Here is a 26,471-nt window from a genome sequence, read left to right as displayed (position 1 = left end):
GACCTTGCGCATGCCAGGCAGGCGCTTTTGCCGCTGAGCTAAATCCCCAGCCCCTCAGACACATTTAATTTTTGATGTGCTAGGGCTTAAGTTTGTCACTTTATGGTTGCTTTTATTTGTGCTATTTTTCATGCCTGTTTTCTTTATCCTTCCTTCTTGTGGGTTACCTGGCTGTCTGTTTCATTTACTGTGTCTTCGACTAGCTTTTTTCATTGTTTGCTTGGGGTTTGCATTGTACGTTTGTAACTTGTCCTAGACTGTGGTGTCATGATTTTGTCAGTTTAGTGAGACAGACTCTTTTCCCATCTTGCCTTTTATCGCCCTCCCCTGCAGTATGTGATTGTCTCGGTATTTTGGGTACAGAGTAGAACCACATCTATTGGTGTTGGAATTTTTCTTCCACCATCAAGCAGTTTAGAAAGTCAGGAGAAGGAAAGCCCACTGTACTGTGTTCTTTGTTTCTTTGTGTTGTTCCAAGGTTCTCTCTCCTCCTGATCCTTTCTTGTTAGAGAGCATCTGTGTGCCATGCTTCCAGCGCAGTCTGTCGATGCCAGCTCGTGCACATTTGCTCTGTCTGGGAGCATCTGGATTTCCCTGTTGTTCCTGACACATTTCCCCAAGTGTTCTGTTCTGGGTTGATAGTTCTTTTCCTTCCGTGTGAAGAATATTCAGTGTTGTTCTTTCTGTGCTAGGTGGTTATTACTTTTCTCAGGCCATGTTCAGATTCTTTTGCTTGCTTTCAAGTTTCAGAAGTTTAATTATAATGTGGCTTGCAGTAAATACCTTTGTTTTGTCTTACTTGAGTTTTACTACCCTTGAATTGTATTGGAAGAACAACTCTGTAGCTAAACTAAATGAGGTTGGTGAGTGTTTTCTTAAGGGCAGCAGGCAAGTGCATGACGGCAGAGCTTGGCTTTGACTCCATGTCTTGGTTACTTTTCTCTTGAAAAGCAGAAAGAAAGCGAAACAAAGCCCTCAGGACACCCAAACTTCCTATGACCACAGAACCTCGAGGGCCTGAGTGTGTGTCTTGATTATTTTTCTCTGGTTGCTGGGACAAAATACCCAATGCCCAAAATTAAGGAAGGAAAGGTTTATTTAGCTTACAGTTCGTGGGGATTTCAGTCTGTACTCGGCTGGCTCCAAGGCAGAGGGGCACATGGCACAGGGCAACCGTTCATGGCGGTGGAAGACAGCAACAAGAGGAAAAGGGAGGAATAGCGGCAAGCAGCCTCTTTCCCTCCCTTACATTGTATGCAAACTGTCATAGCACTCACACCCATAATCCCAGTATTGGACTACGGATCAATCAAAAATCTAGAAGCCCACCCCATGACTGCATGAGGATTTCAGGGGACATGCAAACACAAACCATAACACTCCGCCTCTGCACCAGGTCGGGGCGAGCACGATGGACAACCCTCTGCTGAAGTACAGCGCCAAGGACTACTTCTTCAAGGCGGCACTCTGCCACTTCATTGTGGACGAGCTGAATGCCAAGGTAAGGTCACCTGCTGCTCATGCTGGTGCCCTTCAGTGGGGTTGAGCCAGACTGAATTGAGGACGTCCATACAGGGACTCAGTGCTGTGGATCCACATCTAGACTAGGAAGGGTGTTCTCCTCAAGCTCTGCTTCACACTGTGCTCCAGAGAGGCTAAGAAGGGAACAGGAAAGCAGAGTAATTAGGGAGGGGAGGTAGCTGAGGATGGAGAAGAAGCTGGAAATCCATGGAAGCTGGTGGTATGGGCAAGGCTGCCAAGTGGCCATCGGGGCTGCAGAAGGACGAGCTCGTGGGCATCTGGCCTATGGCTCACTTGGGCCAAGGTCAAGGTCGGAGTCAGGCTGAGTCGAGGAACAGCCTCTCTACCTAGCAGATGCAGCACGTTAGCGGAGTATCGGAAGTTTCCTTCTAGTCCAGTAAGTCTAAAGCTGACTAGTGTCTTTCCTCCCTCAGCTTGCTCTTGAGAAATATGAGGAGATGTTTCCAGCATTTACTGATTCAAGAGAGTGTAAATTATTGAAAGTGAGTAATTACGAACTTTAAACCAGCCTTTGCTCTTGGATGATGGCTCCTCGTGGGTCCGGGTATGACGTCATGTTTGCATGTGTCGGCTTGCACCAAGGGTTCAGTGCTCTCCTGCTCTTCTTGAGGTGTGCTGCTGCCTGCGGGGTGAGGACCAGAGCCTGTGTGCCTCTCCAAAGCCAGGCCTCTGGGCAGGGCACACATTGTCCCAGTGCCCTGAGATTCTGGCAACCTCCCTTAATGCACTACCAAGATTGGGTCTGTTTAAAGTGTCCCTTTAGAAATGAAATTTTGAGGACCCAACCAGTTAATTGTTTTTTCATTTTTTTTTTATTGCCACCAGAAACTTCTAGAAGCTCATGAAGAACAGAACAGTGAAGCTTACACTGAAGCAGTAAGTTAGACCTTTAGGATATCGTGCATTTTTGAAGGTTTACTTTGTAGAAACTTCTTGCTGTTGTGTAAATTCTGGATGTTTATTTGAACATGATTTCAGCTGTATTTTCCAGAGGTCATGTTTCATTTTCTTCACAAATTAGCCCAGTAATAATGAACCTTTTAGAACTTTCCATGATAAGGAAAACTGCTGCAGCCTATATGCTATAGGTTCACCACCCCTGAAATAGGCAGTTCTGTTCACCATTGGCCATATTGACATTCCAGTTGTGTTCAGCACTGTTCTTTGATTTTCTTTTTTCTTTTTTTTTGGAGGTGGGGGTGGACTGGGAATTGAACTCAGTACCTTGCACTTGCCAGGCAGGCACTTGCGCCACTGAGCTATATCCCTGGCCCGTCAGCACTGTTCCTAACTTACGCTCAAAACTAACTTAGCTGTGAGCTCCTTTGAGAGAAGATAACAGGTGCTGCTGCAGTTTGCTATTTCAGTTTTTTCTTTTGAAAATGATCTGATTCATAAATAAGTATAAGGTAAACTTAGCTCAAATATAAAGTATAAAAACGAGTCAGGGATGTAGCTCAGCAGCACAGCACCTGCCTGGCAAGTGCATGATCCTGAGTTCAGTTCTTGGTACAAAGGAAAAAGTATAAAGACAAGGTTCGGTATATTTGTGGCATTAGATAAATCTTCTTTCCTTTGTCTTTTGTATTTTCCTATCTTTTACCATGTCATGTTTAAAATCAAGTAGATGTCTCCATGTCTTCTGTTAACGGATTAATTGTAAGCCAGGCATGGTGGTGCACACCTGTAATCCAAGCACTCTGGGGTAGGCAGATTGCTGCAACTTCGAGGCCAGCCTCAGGTACATAGTGAGTTTGAGGCCAGCCTGAACCAGAGCAAGGCCTTGTCTCAGAAAACAAACAAAAATACGTTCTATGTTCATCAGGACCCTGAAGGAGTGTTGGGAAAGAATATCTTCCTATTCAGCTTTTCCCCTAAACTGCTTGCGTACTGTTCCAGTGGTGGTCTTCAGCAGCACAGTGAGATGATGAAAGGGGTTCTGCTCCAGTCCCTCCTAGCTCTGCCCCGTGCCACCAGGGGAATTAATTCTCCACATCCCCGAGTCAAGCTTCCTGTCACTCTTCCAGTTCCAGTGTTAGTCATGCACATGTATAGGTACTTGGCACCAGTGCCATCAAAATAGTCATAAAATAATGAAAGATAAACTTTAGAAAACTTTTTGTGGTGCTGGAGGTTAACCAGGCCACACTGCAGTAGCCCAGTGAAGGAAGCTGGTGGGTTATTGCTGGAAAGGGTGTAAGGAGCATGGCTCACTGCTGTTGTGCTGGAGTGTGTTTCCATTGAGTAATTCCTGTTCCTCGTTCCTTAATCCAGGTAAAGGAGTTTGACTCAATATCGCGCTTGGACCAGTGGCTGACCACCATGTTGCTGCGTATCAAGAAGTCCATCCAGGGTGATGGCGAAGGGGACGGAGACCTAAAGTGAAGCGTCTCTGTCTTCGTGGCATGTAGCGCACTCCTCTTTAGTTTGTGTTAGGGCCAAGTGATCCCATGGGATACCCATTTAATGGCTTCATTCTGTTGCCTGTGAGCCCAGCGATCTGTGTTGTTCGGCGCACTATGTCTGCGTGACTGTGCAGCGACTGAATGGGAGGCTCCTGTCGCTGTTGTGTTTGTGACAACCAGAGTACATTTCATGCTCGGCCCCCAGAGCTTCTCAAGGAGTGCTTCAGATCTTACTCCCGTCCGTGACGTCCACAGGCCCCTCTTTCATGCTGCTGTGTTTGTGTTCTGTTCCCTGGACTCTGGGACTCGTCTAATGGACGCTTCACAGACTCCGTGTGTTGGTATCTGGATGTGTTCTTTCAGTGCATTCATTCTGGGATGGATAATAGGGTGACGTTATGACCTCATTAGGAATGGTTTATTTTTATTCTCTGTGATCTCTTGATGGTGCTAGTGACAGCTTGCTTATATTGTCTGTGTGTTCACGTGCCCATGGCAGAACTCAGAGTGGTGGGGTCTGTGAGCATCACTTGCTTTGGGAGGAGCAGCTTGCTGGCAGGACTTGCTTCTTGTGTGGATGAAAGTCAGGGTGGATTTGATGGGTTTGTACTTAAGCACACACCCCCAAGTTTCTAAAGTGTGTGAGAAGCAGAACTGTTCCTTTCTCGGGAGAAAGTCTCTGCTTTGTGTGGGGTGAAAGGGCATTCATTCGCGCTGTCTTCTGTGCCATGCTTGTGGCGGGGGTGGGGGGTACTGTGCAGTCAGCGTGCAAGTGTGTGTGATTGCTTTTACCCATCTGTTGGGTGCTCAGGATGGCACAGGAAGTTACAGTGTGTCTGGCTGGGCGAGCCCCCTGCCTTGCATCTGGGGATTGGATTGTCTCTAAGCTGGTGGGCTTATTGTAGCCTGTGCTGACCTGTTGGGTCCCTGACCTGTGTGTGCTCGGGAGCTGAGAACATGGTCCTCGGAGGTGCAGCACTCGGACATGGGCTTATTCCCTGAGTCTCCCATGCATACTTTTGTGCTAAAATGGTTTGAGATGCCTGGCAGATCTCACATCCCTTTCTAGATTGTGCTGCTGCCCTTACTGCCAGACCACAAACCCTTCTGTGTTTCGTCAGAGGGTGAGGAGTATCTGATGAGGTTGCAGTTTTTAGTGGTTCTCAGCTAGGAGTGTCAGGCTTTTGCTGTGCAGAAGTAGAGTGGCTTTCCCCAGCCAGTAGTGAGCCTGGAGGAGGAGGGCTGGAAAGCAGGTCATCAGTCTGGGGTGATGAGGGGAAAAGCAGGTCATCAGTCTGGTGAGAGGGGAAAGGGAGTAAAGTGGGAAAGCACGCTCCGAGGCTGATGCAGAGGTTGCATCCAGCCACCCAGCCACGGTGGTGACGGGCCTAGTGTCCTGGGGTGCAGGAGGCTCAGTGGTGTCCCAGTGTCCAGTGGGCATAGAGGAACAGGCCCTGGAGTCTCACTTGTGGGTTTCTGGGTTCTTGAATGGAAGCACCTATCTGTTAGGGTAGGGTTTGGACTGAAGCCTAGGTGCGTGCTCCTTGACACCAGGTAGAATCTCCTCTGAAAGAATGGCCAGAGGAAAGTAGGTTCTACTGCTGTACCTGGTGTGTTCCAGGCCAGCCATGTGTACATCTGGAACGAGAAGGCAGGTGGCTCTGGTTCGCATCCTTTGGCTCTGAGTCAGTTGCCGCACTAGCCAGCTAAGGAGCTATGTTGGCCCCTCTAGCTCAGACTCTTCTGTGGCCTTGTGAAGTAGAAACCAGGTGCTGTTCTCCGGGGCACTTGGCGTAGCATTCAGCGTGACCCCCTCACAGGCCCATCGGAAGAAGGTGTGGTTTTCATACACAGAGTCTCTATTATTTCGCTGAGTCAGCAGAGTGGCTTGTTTCTATTAAAATAAATGCTGGGACCAGTGCCTGGGGTAAGAAATAAGTTTTGTTCCTCATATTTCATGTGAAAAGAATAAAAGTGATTACAGTGGCAAGAACAGACCTGCCAGAATCAGTAAAAGGAGAATGAGAAAGGAGCCCAGACAGTCAAGTGCAAACTCGCTTCCCCAAATGTCCCTTGACGCAGAGCGGTGCCATGTCTCAGGATGGCCGGGATGTAGCTTTCCAGGTTTCAGAATGTTGTCTATGAGCAGAACAGAACGATCATTTATGTTACAGTTCTTGTTTTTCTTGCAGCTCTGGGGTCAGTGCATAGTTGAAGTCAGTTCATATTTCTTACAAGAAAGCTTTGCTTTTTGTGGCAACAATTTTATAGCTTGTGTGAATTCCTTTTTTATTTAATGATCTGAAAACAGTATTTTTGCACACTTGTGACCGAGTGTGGTGGCGTCACTTTAACCGAAGTACATGCACCAGCCCCTGTGCAGTCATTGTTCCTCTGGTGTTGTGCATTCCCAGTGTTCAAATGCAGACCTTCGAGACTTCCTGTGGAGGCTCTGCGGCACCGCATGCCCGTGCCCTGCCCGCTGCAGAGTGTGACCTGAGACCGTAGCAGGCTCCTGCCTGTGAGGCTCCGAGTTGCCCTTGCAGGGAGCAACAGTATGAAAACCAAACACGTAATGATAAACGTACCTTAGCAAAAAGAGTGTATTTGTTTTATGTGAACCTGTACAGTAAATAAAGTATCAATTATGAATATCATCTTGATGAGTCTTTCCTAGCTACATTGACATGTTCAGAAGTAGCTTCCTTTCCTGAAAGCTGACCCCTGAAGTTTAGGCAGTGGCCTTCATACTGTGCAGGTCCTCACATAGCGAGGCCAAGGTACAGAAGGAAACCCTAAGCTGAGCTGCTGCTGGCCACTAAGAGTACATGCCAGCTGATGACCTCATGCTCTCATCCCTTCCCCAAGTTCTGAGGGCTCCATGCTCACTTGTAAGTGGAGTGGTGCTGGAGGCCTTTGTGCTGTGCGGAGGCAAGTACCCCAGAAGCCTGGCGCTGTCCCCAGGCACAGATGGCCTGTATGGGGTATGGCGCCAGCTCGTCCTCTCATGCCGTCGCAGAACCTTGACTGCTTACAGCACCTCCAGTAATTCAGAGCAGGTTTAAGGAATGTCTGGTAGAACAGGCCGTCCCAGGCCAGGAGATGTGGGGACTGTCAGGCACAGAAAGTGCCATGGGTCTTCTGTTTCCTAAAAGTCAGCCTGGTTGTGCTGCCTTGGGAAGAGGCTGTGCAGACCACCAAAGAACAGCTTCTGGGCAGCCGGAGACCCGCTGTGTGACCTGCTGACCTGGTTGTGGCTGGTCAGCTCTGTCTGCGCCTGTCCAGCTGCCTGTGCATGAAGGCCTTGGTATGAGTGCCCTCCCCCAGCTGCAATAATGTTGCTGCTTCTGGTCCAGGAGGACATAGAATTGGCACAGTGCACAAGCACCCATTTTGTTTCAGAAATGTGCAAGTCCTTGATGTGACAAGGTGTGACATCGTGCGGGTTAGACCCCACTCACACTGCATGGCAGATTTGCCCAGATAATCACCACAGAGGGCAGTCTCCTGGGGTCTGCCCTACTTCCTGGCCCATTCTTTCCAGCCGTACAGCAAACTTAGTGAAACCAAAGGCTTCAGAGCCCTTTGAAATTCGAGCTGTTTCACACAAAATGTCTGCAGTGACACCAGATCACCTTCATGACTTCTGATACCTTGGGAGCTATGTGCCACCACTCAAGCTTTATCCTCATCACCTGCTTGGCACAGACATATCAGTGTAGCGGTGCTTTCACCTGTATTTGCCTTGGGAGAATCAAGGGACCCACCCAGTCCCCCACAGTGAGGCTTCTGTAGCTGTGGGTACCTTGCTTTCAGGTACAGCTGTACCCTGCTGGGAAGGGGACAGAAGCGAAGACAGTGGAAGTCATCTCCTTAGTCACACTGAGGGGACACGCAGGAGTGCCCTGGTGCCCAAACCCTGCCAGCTCCTGCACAGCAGGGCCCATCCCCCATCCCATGCTTTCAGAGTCCAGTTAGGTGGCTCTGCAGTTCCTGATTTAAAAAGCGTCATTATGTATATGATTAGGGAGTTAACACTTGATCATTAAGAATCTTATTTCTACAGACACTAAGTTATAATCCTGTCAATAAACTTTTAACTGCAGGCCTACTTCAAAAAGCAGACATTTATTAACACATTAAACAATTTTGTGCAGAACTTCTAAAGAAACAAATTCAAGACAGAAATTCTTCCAGCAGGTAACAAAATACTCTATTGTTTGAATTCCTTTCCATCAAGCTGACTTTATCCCATAAAATAATCCATCAGCTGGGCAGTCTCCTCTTCAGACTGGAAGGGCTGTGTGCAGTCACACAAAAGTTTTGTTCTGTAAACACAGCTGGGACACAATGACACGGTCACAACTGAATGAAGTAGTTCAGGGTGACTGTCAAGTGCAGTGTGAAATGTCTCCAGCACCGAGGGCCACAGGCTTTCCCAGTCCTCAGACCCACTAAGGAGTCATACAGTGAGTGCTGCAGAAGGAAGGAACCTCCTGTTTCCAGCCCAGTGCCTACCTCAGTGCAGGGGTGAGGCACCTTCCTCCGGGAGGACTGGTGTGTGCACAGCATGTTTAATAAATTAAGGATGCAGGGGAAAAAATCAACTGGGGAACAGAACTCTCCCTTGAAGTCACTCCTCTGAAATTAATACGCTTAGGGTTACATTTGGATCAAAGCCTTTCACAAACACAGCCACACACCCAGGTGCCTGGAGCAGCGGTGACAGCAGAATCCTTTCCACTGTTTCTGAGCAGTGACTTAGTCTAGCAGGAGTCAGCCAGAGGAGCACTGAAGCCCATCTTACTGGCTCTGTCCAGCTGCTTGGTAAGGCACGGTCCGAGGCCCTTCTAGGCTCTTGCTGCTCCTAAGGGAGCAAATCTGTGGGGACTCCTACCTGGCTGCAAACTCTCAGCTTGCAAAGGAGGCGGTGGGGGTTTCTGGAATGACAAATCAATTGAGAAAAACCTAGCAAAAGCATGACGTCTTCACATTGTGAGACTTGCCCTTATCACCCCTCATTTTACTACATGTCAATAAAATGACGTTCAAGTGACCTAAAGCCCCTTGCTGCATGTGTCATGCCTGTGTAAAGTACTACACTGTCTCACTAGACTCTTTGGTAGGACAGCTTTCACCTAAGCCTCTTTTTAGCAATGAAACTAAACAGCCATATGTCATTTCCCAAGTAGGTTTCTTAAACTCCTCAGCTGCATGTGTGCTATGCAACATGCTGGCTTCTGACAGAGTTCAATTTGTCATTCCTGTTTTAGGGTCTGCAAGTAGGAGGCGGGGAGGAATGAATGCAGTAATCCTTTGCTTCAGGCCCCTGTCAGGGTTCCCACAGGTCTGACTGCTTCAGCTCAACAAGGAAGCAGCAGCTGAAATTACAGTCCTGGCTGTATTTTGGCTTGGCAGAAAACACTTTAAAGCACATGGAGTATAAGGCAGGGCGGGACCAGGAAGACTCTGAAGAGCACTCGGGAGCTGGGCAGTGCCGCGTTCTGTGCGATGGACAAGAGTGGGCCAAGCTTCAGGAGAATCGGGCAGTGCACACGGCCTGCACCAGGGCTCAGGGAGCACAGATCATGCAAGTCAGGGCGCCAGAGGGAAACATCTGTAAGTGGTGTGATGAAAACGTGCACGGTCAGGACCATCGGCAGAAAGCCACCCCAGCCCACACCTTGCACATGGACAGTGAGAGACTTCTCAGCTGCTGGTGCATCGTGGAGCAGGGCTGTCACCAGCAGACCACTCATTCGATGCTACTCAGAGAGTGAAGCTGTGTGGGCATCGAGTCTGTCTGTGGGGTCAGCTCGCCGAGCTCACCCATGGCGGTAGCAAGCAGAGTGTCCTGGGACACCACAGAGGCGTCCACCTTGCACGCTGTGTGTGGGGCACTGTTCTCTTGCTCAGCAGGTGCAGAGCCCGGCACAGCCAGGCTGTCAAAGTGGCCGTTTTCGGCAAAGGACAGCAACTTCTCTGGAAGTTTGGGGGGCATGTACTCTTCATCAGGCTGCTCTGTCTTGTGCTCTTCATCGTTCTTGGGTGAGCCATCTACAATAACAAGGAAAGACTTCCATGGAGTATTCTTATCGTGGATCTACAAAACAAACAGCACAGGGTCACCACACACGCCTCTGTAATTCCCCAATTGAGACATTCCTAACAAGGGCAGCTTTTAAAACAATCATCTCCAGCATCAGTTCTGCTGCTGCTGCTGCACTGAAGCCCCCTGTCACCAACAGCTGTGAAACATCTGCCCAGCACCAGTGCCACTGCTATAATTGTCCAAAGTGGACTTTGCCCGAGTGGCCCCACCTCCAGCCCAGTGTGTTTCCCCAGCCGCCCGCTGTTTACTGAGGTGTGCCGACGGAGGGTGGACTTGTCGGTGAATGTCCGTCCACACGCGTTACACATAAACGGCTTCTCCCCCGTGTGGATGCGACGGTGGCGTTGGAGAGCGTTGAGCTGGGTGAACTGCTTCCCGCACTGGTCGCAACAGTAGGGCCGCTCCCCTAGGCCAAGAGAAGGAAGTGAGTGGGAGAGCAACCTCTTTGCCTGCTGTGTTTACTGCTGAATACACTGTCCTCAAGCCCTGGAAATCCTCAGTGCTTACATAAGCCTAAGTCCAACAGCTTGAGGGACCAATCTGTCTGAGTCACAGACTTTATGTCTACACCTAAAGTGGGCCAGAATCTGCCTGAAGCTGGTATTCCATCTGTAGAGAATGACATAGTCTTTCCACAGTAACAGAGAACTGCAAGTTCCTGGTAACTGTGTGTGCGTGTGTGTGTTTATGAACACGTAGGCCACTACCCTTGTGTATAATCTGAGTATGGGCTGTGCACATCTATACTGATATCCACACCCCATCTCTCATTTCTGCAAAGGGACAAGGTTGGCCCCTGCATGCACACGTGTTCTGCTTTTTAGTTTCTCAGGGTCAGAAAAGCCCCCCCGAAAATGCCATTATAACATCAGAGTTTGGCCACTTTGGGGGGTTAAAGCTTCCAAAAAGTTTCCTAGTAAACTAGGCCCCTGAAAACCTTGGGGCCACATCTCTTGCCACCTTGAACAACCTCCCTGAGGCACTGCAGCCATACCTGTGTGGACTTTCACGTGCTGGTAGAGTGAGTTCCGCTGTGCAAAAGTCCTAAAACACATTTCACACTTATAGGGTTTGGAGCCAGTGTGGATTCTATTGTGGTGCTTTAAGTATTCCTTAGAAGCAAAACTCTTGCCACATGTTTCACACATAAAAGGCTTTTCACCTACATGAAAAGATGAAAGAAAATTAGAAACAATACTTAAGCATTAAAAGCAGGTGGGAAGAGTAGGTCCACACTCTTAAAAACCCCTTGGTGGGCGCCATGTTAGACTTCCTAATTAAAACTATCATCAAACATTAATTAAAACACAGGATGCTTGCTACTTGCTGAAAGTTGATGTAGAGCCTCCTTGGAAATCCAAGAAACATTCCATTAGACTAGAAACCAAGTTATCATTCAGCCAGCTTACATTTTAGAAATCTACTTACTCCAAACAAAGAAACAGTTTCACTTGTTTGGATTGTTAAATTATTTTTTAAAAAGCACTTCTGTTAGTCTTTATCAGAATAAAGGACATGCTTAAAAGGAGAGAAAGTTCGCAGTAGATATATATTGTACTTACTAGACGACACTGCCATACTATATGCAGCTAGTTCTAGAGTAGCAGCCCTAGTCTCCAGACTGGAGCGCACCTCAAGAGTTTAACATCTCACTTTTAGTAGTTTCAGTCTTTTTTCTCACAGCTTGGACTCATCTAGTTAACACGAGTGCCCGGATTTCACAAACAGCAAAATTAAAATGCTGGCTTTCCCAAAACCTTAATACATCAAATATCATCAAATACTGATTCTGATGTGATTGTTCGTGTGACCTAATAGTGCCTCATCCCCATGGGACCCTTGTGCTGCTCCCCTACAGTATGGTTCACATTAAATGCACATATCCACCTTGTCTGCATTTGAACTTGACACCTTTATAACAGTGTTTAGAAGTAAAAAATACAAGGAACTGTACCACAACCACAGCATACACAGTTAGATTGTGTATATTTCTGTGTAGCTCACAGACACTGCTGAACCAGAATAAAGCCAAGTTAAATATTCTCCCTCATATGCTCAAATTACACTGCAAAGATTTTGGGAAATAGGAGATGATCCCACCACCTTATACAACAAGGGATCATATAGCAGTTGGTCTTCTTCTGGTCTTCCATACAGTTGGGATTAACTGTGGGTTTAACTAAGCTTTTTCAACTCAACCTCCAAGCACAGCCGTTTTCATGTTGCGCAGAGCCCTTACTCTGAATGACCATGTCATGAGCCAGGGCCCACATCTACCTCAGGGAGCTGACTGAACCACTTCTTGCGGCTTAGACAGGTAGTTTCCAGTCTGTTATTAAAAACAGAAGGAGCCAGCTAATAGCACACTGCTTTTGTCATATTTTCAACCATTTCTATAAGGATAGATTCTTGGAAATAGGCTCAGTCCCTGGGACCTGTTTTGCACCTCTGGACATGGAGACCTGGAGGCCAGGATTCTACCAAGACCCCAGCACTGTAGGCTACGGGAATTTTTATTCATCTTTGTTCACTGGATCAGAAAGCTAGGATGCCTTCAGCCTGCACCTCCTGGCAAAGCCAGCAGTTTCCCTCCACAGCTAGGAAAGAGTGAGTCACCGCAGCGTGGTATTTACCTGTGTGGACCCTTTTGTGGTAAATCAGCATGTGGTTCTGAGTGAATCTCGCCCCACACTCATCACAGACAAAAGGCTTTTCCCCTGTATGAATTCTGAAAGCACAACATCCAGAGGTGACTCAGGGTGGGTTTCAAAACTCACTCTGCAATACAATGTCCACTCTATCCTGCCAAAACCATCAACTCTGAGGGACGGATTGAGAGCTGTGTTTCCATCCCAGTGCCCAGAGCTTCCAGGCAAGGCCAGGAGGTGGGCACGGTACCCTGTGAGTCCACAAAGCAGGGACCACACCACCTCACCTACTGTGCTTAGCTTATGTAATTGGGCCTATGCAGGGACTGTGCCCAAGCGCCAGCTAGTAATTGTGACCCTTCCTCTTTTAGAATGATCAGTGACAACACCCTGGCGACAGTTGCTGACAAAATACCACATGGTCAAGCCTTTCCCCTCATTTCCTCACATGCCTGGTCTAAAAAGAAGCTGCTCTGGACACTGGGGAACCTGTTTAAACTGCAAGTGCAAGCGCTTTGCACGAAGCCTCAAGCTGCAGCAGCCGGCCAAGCTTCAGCACTGGGAGTGGAGCTGGCCCTGGGGCAGCATAGGGAACTTAAGTGCTTGTTGGGAATTTGCTGGGAACTGGATGGAAACTTACTTGGAAATAGATTACTACCCACTACAGCTCAAAAATTCATAAAAAAACAGTCCTCATTCCGGACTGACCCGGCTGCACCTTCCAAACAGAGCCAGCAGATGTCATTTCACTAACACTGCTCCCAGCTCTTCCTGGGAACACAGCCGGAACAGGGCCGGGATCGCTCTGCTGCTCCAGACCTGCAGCACAAGCCCTGGGCAGCTGAGGTCAGTGGGTCTCCTGCCCCCAGGCTCTGAGAGGGTGAGGCTGCCATCTCCCAGGGCCTCAACACCTCCTCCGAAAAGAAAGCACACTGTCCCCAAGCCACTGCCCAACACTGGCCACCCAAACCCAGCACGCTGCCTGCCCACACCTCCCCGCCCTCACACTGCACCTCATGTGAGTCTTGAGCGCCGAGGGCTGCGAGAAGCGCGCGCCGCAGTCGGGGCAGCCATGCGGCCGGTCCCCCGTGTGGGTGCGCGCGTGCAGGCGCAGCGCTGTCTTGGAGCTCAGGCCCTTGCCGCACTCGGCGCAGCGGTGGCGGGCGCCACCGCCCTCGTGCACGTGCAGCACATGCCGGCGCACGTCCTTCTGGCGCTTGAACTTCTTCCCACACAGCTCGCAGGGGAAGTGGCGCTCGCTGCTGTGCACGAGCAGCTGGTGGCTTCGGAGGTTGCAGCGGTTGGCGAAGGTCTGGCCGCAGGTGTCGCAGCGGTACACCACCTCGGTGGCCACGCCATGGTGCTGCTGGACGTGCTTCAGGAAGCTCTTCTCGTATAGGAAGGCCTTGTCGCAGAGCGTGCACTTCAAGTTGCTTTTCTTCCTGCTCTCGTCACCATTGCCATCGCCTTCACCCTCAGCCTCCTTCCCAGGCTCCGCTGCCCTCGCCCTCTGCAGCACTCCCTCGGGCTCCTCGGCGCAGTCCTGGCTTCCGGCTGCAGCCGGCACCATCTCTGCGGGTGCCATCTCCGCATCCAGCTTTGTCTCTCCGGCAGCCTCAGTCTCTGCAGCCACACTGCTGGCGGGCTGCTCCCGGGGACACTCGCAATCCGCCCCCACCACGTCCTCCGCACTCTTCTGCTGCTCTCGGAGTCGTCTTGTGTACTTCTTTTTAGGGATTTCTACAAACACCTTTCTCCCAGCCAGCCTTCCACTTGCTCTTCTGATTTTAGGGTAGGGAGGTTTGGCCACATCTCTTTTCCTGTCTAGCTTCTCCTTGGGCTTCCTCGGTGGTATATCTGATGACAAGCTGTTGCTGATCCTGTCCCCAGAGTGATCTGAGGAGCCCACAAGACCGTTGCAATGGGCACTGTCCCTGGCTGAACCTGCCCTGGAGTCCACAGCAGCACTGGCTGGGGGGCCACTGCCGGCCTCGGCCTTCTGAGACTCCGAAAAATTCTGCAATTCTAAAAGGACCGACTCTAACATCTGCTTCTTTAACTGGAAACAAGTTTCGGACAGGTCCAAACACTTGAGCTTTTCTGCCATCTCCAGCATCCGTTCCACCCTGTCTTCTTCCACCTGGACCTTGGTGGTATAGACAAACTCAAGAAACGAGGCAAAGTCAGCTACCTGCACCTCGTGTAAGTACACATTAGTCCTGGTCCCGTCCACACTCTTCTCGTTTAGGAACATGTCCTTAAAGAACTTGCTGGTGGCCGCCAACACCGCTTTGTGAGCCATGAAGTCTTCTCGGACGCCCTGGTACTCAACGCTGATGGTGACGTCACACAGGTGGCCGAGCAGGCGGAGCCTGTGCATTTCCCGAAGCAGGTGAAGTGGGGAGGATTTGGATTCCAGCAGAACTGTGCCACTTTCCATCTTTCTTCTTTTCAAACAGCTTTGAAAACAAAAGTAAGAATTACATCAGGCGGGGGGGGGCGCTGGGGATTTAACTCAGTAGCACAGCGCCTGCCTGGCAAGTGTAAGGTCATGAGTTCGATTCCTGGTACCAGAAAACAACAACAACAAAAAAAAAAAACAAAAAAAAAAAAGAATTCCATCAGGCAGGCTGGGGATATAGCTCAGCAGCCCAAGTGCCTGCCTGGCAAGCACAAGGTCGAGTTGGATTCCTGGTACCAAAAAACCCCAACCAACGAATTGTATCAGGCATGCATAACCAAGGCAAAGGGATAAGAAATTAGGAGGGTTACTGAAGCTCCTGGGAGGATGTGAGCACACTGACAGAGTCGCTTGTCTTATGTGAAGACGCAAATAACATTCCCCTGTCTCACATTTGCATGAAAACATTCTTGGCAAGATTTTCCCCATTGATAAACATAAATGACTAAAGTTATGACTGACAAAACACAGCAAAGCAATTTGCTTATCAGGGTCATTTGTCTTTTGCTCACAGGTACACCCATACCTATAATAGAATTTATGGCAGCAATCATGCCTAGTTCAATGATCAGGAAACCTGATAATTCAAATAAGATACACAACTGCCATTATGTGGACTTTAGGAAATCATTTCTGCAGCTAAAAACAACCAACTAAATAAAGCACAGCTTTCCACAAGGAATACTTCCTGAAAAGCAGTCCACAATCCTGTCCCTGTTACAACACCCTGAACACCTTGTGCAGTGGTACCTCAGTTCACAAATGCTTTTTGTTTGTGAACAACTAAACAGAAGCATTTTCCAAAATCTTGTTTTTGTCTGCAAACTCCACATCAGGTGAAGAACACGACCAGGGCCATCTTTCCTGCACAAACACAAAAGTGACCTTTTCCAAAATCGGGGAACAAATTAAGTGCACAAACCAATGTATCACTGTAACCTGAATCACAGGTACTCTGTGGAAGTTTTGTGAATCCACAGCTATTAGCACTGTGCTACTAGAGCCAGTAACTTAACATCCAAGCCTGGACTTCCTTGGGTGACAGGCGCACAGGTGAGAGTGTCATCAGTGGGCACAATGTATCAGGTGCTTAGAGCTCTCCACAAACAACTGGGGTGCCATTTGCTGTGATCCCATTCCACAGATATGGAACTAACATGGGAACAGTAAGTGTGGGTGGGGACTGGAGCCCCTGGAAATTCTCAGGGCCCCCCCATGCCTCACATTGTGCTGGGGCTCCTGGCCCTGGGTGCCCAGCACCCACCCCACCTTTGCTCCTTCCAAGGTTTCCAAGGATTCTTCCAGTTGTGCTGTCTCCTTGGGGTTCACCCACCTTCTGCTCCTGAGCCCATCTTTCTCTTCCAAGGCCACTGGGTCGACATTTGCACCCTCCAGAGCACTCACCTTCCTGCCAGCCTCCTTCCCCCAGATCTTGGATGTCACCTGAGGTTCCCACACGTTAAGCACTGAACTCCTGTCACTGTCTGAAGAGCCAGTCCCACCCTTCTTCCCGTTAAGGGTGCTGCTTGCACAGCCCCCACATGTAGAGGCAGTACGTGGTATCCGAAGCTTGAGATAGCAACAAGGCCTAAGGGGAGGCTGGGCCACCAGTGACCCCAGCCCTGGCCAGGAGACAATAGATCGCAGATCCTATCTGACGTCTGTGTGGCCAGCTCGGAATCCTCCAGGCTGGCCCTCCAGCGGAGTGAGTCCTCACAGGCCAGGCGGGCTCTCAGTTCGCCTTCCCAGTTTGCTCTGCGCTAAGGGGCGCCGGTGATGGCCGTCAACCTGGGGACAGCACCTCCCACTGCAACTCACTCCGTGCTGGCGCCTCCCGGGACAAGCAGCAGTGTCTCTCTCTCAGATCCAGTCCCTCCCTTCCCGGGACCCTGCCCTGCCTGGCGTCCCCAGCTCACGGTGCCAGGCCTTCCCCTGGGGACCCTGCTCTCTGCGGTGTCCCCAAGTCGGGGGCCAGGCCTTCCCCAGGGGACCCTGCTCTGCGGGCTGTCCTCAGCTCACGGGGCCAGGCTCCCGCTCCTCAGGACCCCTGCCCAGCGCGGTGTCCGGGTTCGGGATCCAGTTGTACATCTTGCCTCGCCGAGTCCGCACTCAGCACCAGCAGCGAGCCACGCACTGAACCCAAGAGGACTCACCTCAAGCCGGCCTGCCGCCACTGGACCAGGCCCCGAACAGCCGCCGGTGGGGCGGGGCAGGACGGAGCAGCCGTGGGGGACGGGCCCAGCTATGGCGCCGATGATTTGCTGAAGCGGCTCCCGCCCCCGGAAAGCCCCGCCCTTCGCGCCCGGGGTCGAAACTGCGGGCTCACATCCGGCAGCGGCGACGCTCGGGCGGGGCTACGTGAGCCAACGTGCGCTGGGCGGTGCGTAGGATTTCGCCAGCGCCCCAGACACAGCTCGCGCCTGCGCAGGAGGCAGCAAGGTTGGCGCGGGGTCTTGGAGAGGAGCTATGGGGGCTCAAGCTGCCCCTGGCGTTCGCTGTCCTGGCGTTCCTTCCCGCGGGCGACTACAGCCCGGTCGCAGACAGAGCCGCCAGACACCCGTTCCACCGGGCAGACGCTCTGCAGGGAAAAGATAGACTTTATTAAAAATCAGTGGGAAATCCTACTGGGGGCAGCTTCTGTCTCTACAGGTAGACCGCAGTTAGAACAATTAGAAAAAGGCGCCAGGTAGCGCAGTTACCATGGGAATTTATCCAAAAGTTAACAACGAAGGAAGCTGGAAACTTGGAAGACCAGGGAAAACCGCCCGCTCACCTACCTCTGATTAAATGCAAAGGAGATAAGAGGTAGCCACCTGAGGACTCTTATGTAGTATATAAAAGACAAACCCCTATATATATGTATTTATATGTATATTCTTAGTTTAGTATCACTATACCTGCACCAAATACACACGTCTCCTTTGCTTGGTCATTAGCTTTTTTGGGGGTGGGGGCGGGTTCCAGGGCTCTAACTCAGGACTTTGCCCTTGCAGAGCACGCCTTCTGCCGCTGGGCTATATGCCAGGCTCTAAGTTAGCTTTCTGTATCTCCTCCCATCCACCACAAAAGGGCGGAAATGTATCAAAGGCCAGAAAGAATGTAGATAAAGGTGCTCAGGTTAGGATCAAAGGCAGCCGGAGAGCCAGTCAGATGGTGATAACTTCTAGGTGCCCACAAGGGGGATGAGAGAAATTACTAGTCCTAAGTAAAAAGGGGTCGAGGAGAAAATCCACAGGTATTCCCTTCTGATGCCCCTACTCTCCCAGAGTAGCTGTCTACCTTCCTTTTCCCGTCTTATTTCCAAATAAATCTTTTTATTTTAAAGTCTGCCTCTTTAATTCACTGCTGACGCCAAGAGTTTACATCACAGCAGGATCCTGGTAGCTGCGCCTTCCAGCAAAGCGGTGGGGCATGAGACACACCCCTCCCCCAGATGTGACACCAGGTGTGAGATTTAAAAGGGCCTCCTCCCCTTGATACAGAAATGTTATTTGACCCGCAAATGATATAGGGGAAGAAATATAAATCCCAACGTGTTAAATGTCTGATATGCCGAATTCATGTTCCCTAAAGTTGAAGGATTAATTCTAAGGAAAAACAGGTTAAGAGTAAGAAATATTTAATGAGAAGCGAGAGGGGCCGTAAGTGGGCTGCCAATGAGCCCACTTCTGGGGCTGGGGATTTAGCTCAGCGGCACAGCGCCTACTTGGCAAGTGCAAGGTAGTGAGTTCAATTCCCAGTACCAGAAAAAAAAGAAAAACAAAAAAAATTAAAAAAAAAAAAAATGAGCCCACTTCTCAAAAGAAGTTTTATAGCTCAAAAGCAGGAGGTGGGCACAATGTGGGACAAAACTATGATCAACCAATAAGAGTACAAGTGTAGTCGCTTAGGTGATGTTGATCAAATGGGGAAGCAGGTCACATAGCAAGTGTACATGGAAAGAACATTTTTTGAAAGAGATGTGTCAGGAGGTCCTGGTCGCCCAGCTGGGTGACTGACTGGTGTCTAGCTAGACTTTATTGGACCAGATGATACCAATTATAGTATATTGCTTATCCCTTGGGGAGGCATGTAAGCCTGGTCATTCCATCTTTATCTTGAGGCCTGTCCTCCAATAGATGTGCTCCCATCTGTAGTTTTAATGGGTTCTCATCTTCTGCATGGACTTTTTTGAGGGCCTAGCCCTGTCTGACTACCTATAATACCTCTGCCTAACTTAGCTGTTTATAATACCCTGAGCCTGGGGAGGGGGCCCAGGCCCCTCATGTGTGACACAGTATGTGTGGGCAACATAGTATATGAGTCCTGCAGGCCCTTCCTCCCCACCCTGAAGTCCTTCTGATGCAATCATAATGTTAGGCTAAAGCGAGTCTTTAGCAGTCTTGGGCCAGGCAGTTGGGGGCTACCTGTATTGGGGATGTGGCCTAGCCCCCAATCTCCTAAAATGAGTTACAGTGAAGGCTTAAATAAAAGAGACAATGTAATATGCTTTGGGGAGTTCAGGAAGGTCAGCATTGTCAGGAGGTAAGACAAGACTTTCTGGATCACCCATAGTATTTGTTGGGTTTCCACAGATTTGAGGGGTGAAGGAAGAGGAGAGCACATTGGAGGCAAAAGCTCGAAGAAATGGGCAGAGTCTTCAGAAGTAGAACAAAGGCAGTAAATCTCACCAATTAAGACAACTGTTTGATCACTAAAGTTGGCAGTTTTATTGCTCTGGAATAGGGAGTGTCAGCAGCCCACAGCTGTAGCTTTATCTTGTCTTCAGAGACTGTAAACATGAGGTTTTCCAACGTGGCCAGAGGTCCCTTATCGTCAGCAGTTTAACCCTTACATAATCTGGTCCCCAACACACCTGAAAACAAAGAAGATGAGATTTTTCCTTGCTTCCTTAACCATTAATTATAGCTAAAATGGCCACAAGCTTGTGGTTTCAAACTTAGCTTGAAAGAATAAGATGTTCTCTAAGTGTGCAGAAAAGATCCAGGCCCTTATCAAGCTCAGACTGTTGTTGAGGGTTAGGAAAACCTCAGGGTCTCAAAACTAAATGGGGGCTCTACATAAAGAGCAAACAGGGACATCCTTCGAGTAGGTGCACACAGCACTGTACAACAGTGACACAGCCAGGGATGGCTAGGGGGATGGTAAGAGGCAGTTCCTGGCCCTCACCTGCTGCCCATGAAAAGCAGGACTTGTGTTTTCTCCTGGGTCAAGCAGGGACTTAAACACCATGAACCTTAAGTTTTCACCCGGGCCTACACATGCCCAACAGGTACCTGAAAGCAAAACGATCTCTTCTCAGCTCTGCATATGGATGTGTTAAACATGCAGGGAGTGTGTGTCTAAAAATTGACAAAACAAACTTTGTACATGATCTCTCCCGCTCCAGCACTGAAGACACCAGAGTAGGCAATTTCCAAGGACATCCAACTATGCCTGAGAAGTCTCTACCACTGTCCCAAACCTGGGATGGCCTGGGAAGGAGCCCATCCCCAAGGATGTGCAAGCCTCAAAGGCCGCAGACAGCCGCAGAACATCACTGTAAGGAAGCAGCATAACAGTGGAGCTGTACAGTCCGCCCGGAGGCACACAGTGGAACTGGACTAGGTTCCAGGCCCCAAGCGAATGCAGAACCTCTGCTGCGCATGCGTAAGAAGGCAGCGTGGCGGTGACGGGTTTCGGCAGGTCCAGGGGTCACTGTGCACAGCCAGAGAACTTCCGCAGCGCCCGGACAGACCCTGCCACACTAAGGCGATGGGCCTTGACCAGAAGAGAAAGTCCCAGAGGAAACTGAGAAAAAAAAAAGACGGAGCGGGATATAAAGTAAGATGTTACAAAGTCTAACGGCAGGGAAATGCCCACCTCGTACTAAGTAAAGACAGCTACACTATTTTACATAGTTTCTGGTTTAAAAATAAGACTGCAGAAACAGAAGGGAAAGAAAATTTAGCAAACTCTCATGGAACCACGTAACCCCGCCCACCGCGGCCCCCCGGCTCCTGGCCCCGCCCTCTCAGCCCCTCCGCCCTCACGCTACTGGCGACCCGCAGGCAGGACACGCCCACCCCGGCCCCGCTCCCTGGTCCTTGGAGAAGGGGCGGAGCTGGCGTTTTACGTCACGTAGAGCCTACCTTCTTCCCAGAGGACAGCTAATGTCTTCTGATTGGCCCTAGGCGGTCGTGGAGCGATGACGTCCAACCTCGGCGCGGAGGGGTGGTCCGAGACCAGGTGTGGGCTCACGGGCTATGCCCCTTGGGAGGCACCGCCTGTTCCCTGGCGTCCTGGGCTGCTGGGCGGCCCCACCCGCGGCAGCAGGAGTGGGCGGGCACGGCGGGGCGAGCGCGAACTGGCAGTTTCCCGCGGCGCAGCCCCAGGTTCAAAAGCCGCAGTTTAGGCCTGGGCCCTCCACGAGCCGGGATTAGGCTTCAGCGGCGAGCGGCAGATGGTCATTTTGAGTTCGTCTTTATCTGCCTCGCACGTCTTTATCTGCCTTAAATTTGATGGAAGTACCACCGCTTTGAAGATAAACCATCTCTCACACGCTTAGTTGATTATTTTTAAAATTTTAAGATGAATATGTTTTCATGAGAGCCCGATGTTTCCATGAAAGGTCTACCTGGAGACGTCTCTGTTCGTAGCTCAGCTTGGCTGTTCTCTAGCAGATTCCTGCAACCGGAATGTCGAAATACATTTCTTATTATTTGAGTTAGAGATTTTAATGTAAAGCAGAAGACGTGCATGCCATTAAAAATACAAAATTAAGATACCCAACAACCAATGCCTTAGCTTCACATTAAAAGCGTAGAAGCCAGGTTCTAGAGACGGCCATCTTGATTTTTGGCCAGTGCTTCCAGAAAGTCCATGCACACAGTTACATATTGGAGTGTCACTTTTTGAACTCTCAAATCAGTTTCCTCATTTGCAAAATGAGGTTAGAAATAGTGCAAAACTCTTGAGCGGTTCTTGGGATGTCATGGTGCCTGTAATGTAAGTATCCTTCAAAGAATGAGTTTTATGTTTCTGACAACCAATGAATCTGATTGTTCCATATTCATATCACATAAAGTTCTACCCTTTGTTTTTTTTTTGTTTGTCTTCCGGTACCGGAAATCAAACTCACGACCTTGTGCTTGCCAGGCAGGCGCTGTGCCGTTGAGCTAAATCCCCAGCCCCCTACCCTTTTGTTTTTAAAACTGCATAATGCCTCCCGTAGCAACATAATTAGGGTAGAGTCGCTTATTGGGGACATTTAGGGCACTCTTTTCCCATCACAAAGAACGCTGTCACCAGCATTGTGTGAATGGTGTGTGTGTTACCAACTCGGTGGGTTCTTGTGCTTTCCCTCAGGCTCAGACAGAAGCCCTTGGCACAGAAAAGGTGCTTTCTCTTTCGCTTGAGCACAAGGGAGAAATCTGAGGGGTGCAAGACCCCCCAGGCTGATCCAAAGTAAGGGCAAAGGTGTACAGATTTTATGGTACCTGTGGGGTGGGAAGGGCCTTGAAGCCATCACACATGGAGATAGAGTTTCAGTTGTGCTGGAGCTCTTTTTTGTCAAGGCCCTTCAAGTGAATGTCTCAGTGCTTAATTAAGTCTTCACCTTGGGGTATGATTTTTACTATGCTAATGAAGGTAATTACAGTTTACTTTAGAGACTTTTCTAAGTCTGTGGTTATCCTTGCTACCTGGAATTTGCCCCTTCCCTCTGGGAAATTCCTAATTGGGTTTTGGAGCAGGGCGGATCACTCCCCAGCCTCCGTGGGTTTGATTTTAATGGTCTTGTTTTCTCTACTCTTGTTTCTTGGCATCTCTGCAGAGTATGAACGCTGAGCGGCTTCCATCCTCCCACCTCCTGGTGTAGTTCTTATCTTCACTCTGTAGCCTTGAAGACACTGGCATTTTTTTAAAACTCTCAGTTCCCTTGGGATTTTTTTAGCCCTATGAGACTAATAGCTAGGCGGGTTTCTCACGTGTATCAGGTCCCCCCTCAGGGTCAGAAGGGAATTGGTTCAGGACCCTTTCTGTGTACTCCAAACCACAGATGGTCAAGTCCTTTATGTCAAATGTAGAATGGCATACAACCTATGCACATCCTCTTATATACTGTGAATCACCCCTAGATTATATATAATACTCAGTAAATGTAAATCCCTTTGCAAATAGTTATGTTGTATTGTTTAGGGTTAGGGAATGAAGAAAAAATTGCACATGTTCAGTACAGATGCATTTTTAAAATATTTTCTATTTGCAGTTAGTTGAATACACAGGTATGCAATTTATGGAGAGCTAACTGTATGTGGAAATGGACCCACCAGGGCCAAGTACATGGCTGTTAAATGTCACATGCTCTCCGAAGAACTTTCAGCAATCCGTGTTCCCCAGCTGAACTCCTTTCTTGGAACCTGGCAACATGCTGAACCAAGGAATGCTCAGGTCCCTTGCCTCTATGATAATGAAAAGTGGTCAGTGCTGTGAGATGGACACCTTTGTTTACAGGCTGCACAGAGGCCTAGCCAACTGTCTGGCCTGTGAGAAGGGGGGTTGCAGTCCACAGGCTTGGGTTGCACGAGTCCTAAGTGTACTGAAGCCACCAGGGATCAGGTTCCTTTTCCTCTCAGCTGTTTAGTGCTGTGTGCTGGGCCCACATCCACCTGGAATTTGCCAGGTGCTGACTGACTCTGCCATGTGTAGCAGACATCTCTGGCACACGCTTCCCTCCACCGTCACCCCCATACCCAGCCTGTCGCCCCCCCCCAAACCTGAGACAGTGACCTGAGATGAGGTGAACAGAGTGGAAACCTCAGGCACAGAGCAGGTGTGCAAGCTCAGGTGGTTCCGGAGGGGCTCTGGCACAGTGGAGAGCAGTGCCCCTTAGCCCTGTCCCAAAGGACAGAGCCAGCTGGGGTTCCATTTGCTATTTACAGAGGAAAGGCTGGGCCTTCACTGTGCAGGGTGACAGGGGAGCAGGGCTGGAGTTTAAGGTGGGCCCAGGCACCATCTACCCTGATCCCCAAAACTCCTAGGCTATGAACTCCAAATTCAGCTCCTACCAGCCTCTTCCTCCTGCTCAGAGACAAGAAACTTGCTGTCAGGTTGTGATAGTTTCGTTATTAAAAATACACACAGACAGGGCAAAAACAAAAAAAAAGAGATAAGGGAAAACACAAGGACAAAAAAGATAAAAGTTTAGCAAGAAGGACCTCTCCTGGGATAAAAGGTTCTAAGGAGTATGCTAAGTTAGTGACCAGATAAAAGATTCCAAGGAGTATGCTAAATTAGTGATCCTTCCTCGTCACCTTTGGATTAGACTCTGAAAAACATCAGAATACAAAATAGCTGATTTGTCTGAGCTTGGTTTCTTTGAAATGAGCCTTTTCTGGTGCTCTGCCCATTCAAGGAAGAACAGGAGGAAGAACATAATTTGGACTTCCATTCGGAATCCCCTCCTGGATATTCAGACTCCAGGAGCCCTTCTTCTATTTCCAGTGGATACTTCCTAACTTCCTCCTTTTGGCTTGAGATTTCATTCTTGGACATCATGAGACTATGAGCTTAGTTTGCACGGAATTAATTGATTTGGAGGATGACGCTAGGGCTGCTTACAGTCGAGTTAGATTGCAGCTGGGGGTTGAACTCTGGGAAGAGTGATCAGGCCTCCATTCTTCACCCCAGGTCTCCATGCCCTTTGCTCCTGTGTCAGCTCAGCCTACCTGTATGTGGCCTGTATCTCCTCATCTGTTGACCCTGATCACCATGTGATTTGACTGGACCAACAGAGATCATATTATGAGAAGAGTTCAAGTTCATAATCTAAGCTTCTAACTTAAGAAAATTATAAAAGACAAAGCTAAAACAAGCAGAAAGGAGGAAGCCACAAAAAGTACAAACCAACTAAATTGAAAACAAAAGCAGTAGAGAAAAAAAATCAATAAAAAAGCTGATTCTTCTGGGCACGGTGGCACCCAGCACTCGGAAGGCTGAGACAAGAGGATTGCCACAAATTCAAGGCCAGCCTGGGCTATGTAGTGAGTTCAAGGCCAGTCTGAACTACTTAACAAGAAAGACCCTGTTCTCAGAAAAAATCCAAAAATGTTAGTAAAACTGGTAAATCTGTAAGAAGAAGACAAATGTTACTAATACCAGGAAGGGGCACAATCATTACAAAATTAAGGAGACGTCATGAATAAGTCTGCACGAGTGAATTGCACAATGCAGATGACCTATCCAGCTCTCTGAAGGAATTGTGCCTGTAGGGCTCAGGGGTCTGCAGGATGAGAATCCAAGGGCAGTGCTGGGTTTTCTGCTCCAGCAAAGCCCCAGAAGGCTCTGCTGTAATACTAGCAGCATCATGAGCACAGTGGTGCACACTGGTAGTCCCAGCTGCTCAGGAGGCTGAGGCAGGAGGACCACTTGAGCCCAGGAATTGGAGACCAGTCTGTGCAACAGAGACCCTGTCTCAAGGAAACCAAACCAAGGCTTAACACCACCAGCAGCCTTAACATGTAGTGGCGTGGGACTGCGCAGGGGTCTAGCTGTCCTATCTCAGCGGTAATGGAGACAGCTCAATGTGTCTGTTGTCTCTGCCACACCCCTGCCTTCCTGGGCCTCCTCCTTCTCCTGCACATCAGCCCACTTTCCCTCTGCTTTCCCTGCCTGCCCTGCTCCACTAGCTGTGCCTCACCAGACCCACGCCACAGAACCCACAGACCTTGCTGTGCTGCGCAGAGGGACCAGAAGTGGGAGTGAGCAAGGCAGCAGGTGCTGAGAACACAGCACACCTTCCCCTTCTCTCACCATCCACTTGCAAGTTGGATCACAGTGGACAGCATGGGTGTTTATGGCCGTTCTTGGGCCAGTGAAATATTAAAACTGATTTAGGATAATTTCATCAAAGGTGAATCTAGGTGAAGACTTACATGTTTTCTTGCTTCTGCAGCTTTTAACTGTTAATTTCGTAAGGCAGATTTGTGAACCAGCCTCCCTTCCTTCAGCCCGTCAGGCTTTGGGATCATCCACAGCTTGAAGTGCAAAGATATGCTGCTGGGATGCAGGCAGGGAGCGGAGAAGGGAAGACTCCTGCTGCTCTGAAACCTTGGGAAAGTGGAGGTGGGCGGAGTCCTGGGGTCCAGCCATGTCCCAAGCCTTGCCCGTCCTGCTTTGCTCAGGTCCCCTCCCACCCCTGCTGGCACCTTCCCATCTTCTTGCCCTTGTCCTCCCTGCTCCAGTATAGGCAGCCAGGGACAGGATGGGAGGGTGGCGCCTTTTGCCCACAGGGTGCTTAGTTCAGTGTCCAGAGCTGCAGGAAG

At 49.5% G+C, this 26,471-nt stretch overlaps 2 protein-coding genes across 4 annotated transcripts in view; one reads left to right on the top strand and one right to left on the bottom strand.

Annotated features, from left to right (window-relative positions):
• Napb (N-ethylmaleimide-sensitive factor attachment protein, beta) overlaps positions 1-6,604 on the top strand; it is a 35,082-nt gene extending 28,478 nt beyond the window's left edge. The window contains exons 8-11 of the mRNA XM_005380968.2: positions 1,397-1,501; positions 1,956-2,024; positions 2,368-2,418; positions 3,817-6,604. Coding sequence (XP_005381025.1) covers positions 1,397-1,501; positions 1,956-2,024; positions 2,368-2,418; positions 3,817-3,927 — 336 coding nt within the window. The 3' untranslated portion in view covers positions 3,928-6,604. The remainder of the gene's footprint in view (positions 1-1,396; positions 1,502-1,955; positions 2,025-2,367; positions 2,419-3,816) is intronic.
• A 1,452-nt stretch (positions 6,605-8,056) lies between these two features.
• On the bottom strand, positions 8,057-18,143 carry Gzf1 (GDNF-inducible zinc finger protein 1). Of its 3 annotated transcripts, XM_005380965.2 has the most exons (7): positions 18,066-18,143; positions 17,322-17,746; positions 13,721-15,166; positions 12,693-12,787; positions 11,054-11,221; positions 10,308-10,465; positions 8,057-10,050 (listed from the first exon to the last, which is right to left on the bottom strand). In XM_005380965.2, exons 3-7 carry the CDS (start codon positions 15,145-15,147, stop codon positions 9,703-9,705), a joined length of 2,196 nt encoding a protein of 731 aa, XP_005381022.1. In that variant the 5' UTR covers positions 15,148-15,166; positions 17,322-17,746; positions 18,066-18,143; the 3' UTR covers positions 8,057-9,702. The 3 variants fall into 3 exon arrangements, with proteins under 3 accessions (XP_005381022.1, XP_013367827.1, XP_005381023.1); XM_013512373.1 differs by lacking the exon at positions 18,066-18,143 and having other exon boundaries at positions 8,057-10,004; positions 17,322-17,728; XM_005380966.2 differs by lacking the exons at positions 17,322-17,746; positions 18,066-18,143 and adding an exon at positions 16,573-17,302.
• Between the last annotated feature and the right edge of the window lie 8,328 nt (positions 18,144-26,471).

The sequence above is a fragment of the Chinchilla lanigera genome, unplaced genomic scaffold (genome assembly GCF_000276665.1).
Source record: "Chinchilla lanigera isolate Chin_1 unplaced genomic scaffold, ChiLan1.0 scaffold00014, whole genome shotgun sequence".
Lineage (NCBI taxonomy): Eukaryota > Metazoa > Chordata > Mammalia > Rodentia > Chinchillidae > Chinchilla > Chinchilla lanigera.
This window is presented reverse-complemented; position numbering and strand designations above follow the sequence as displayed.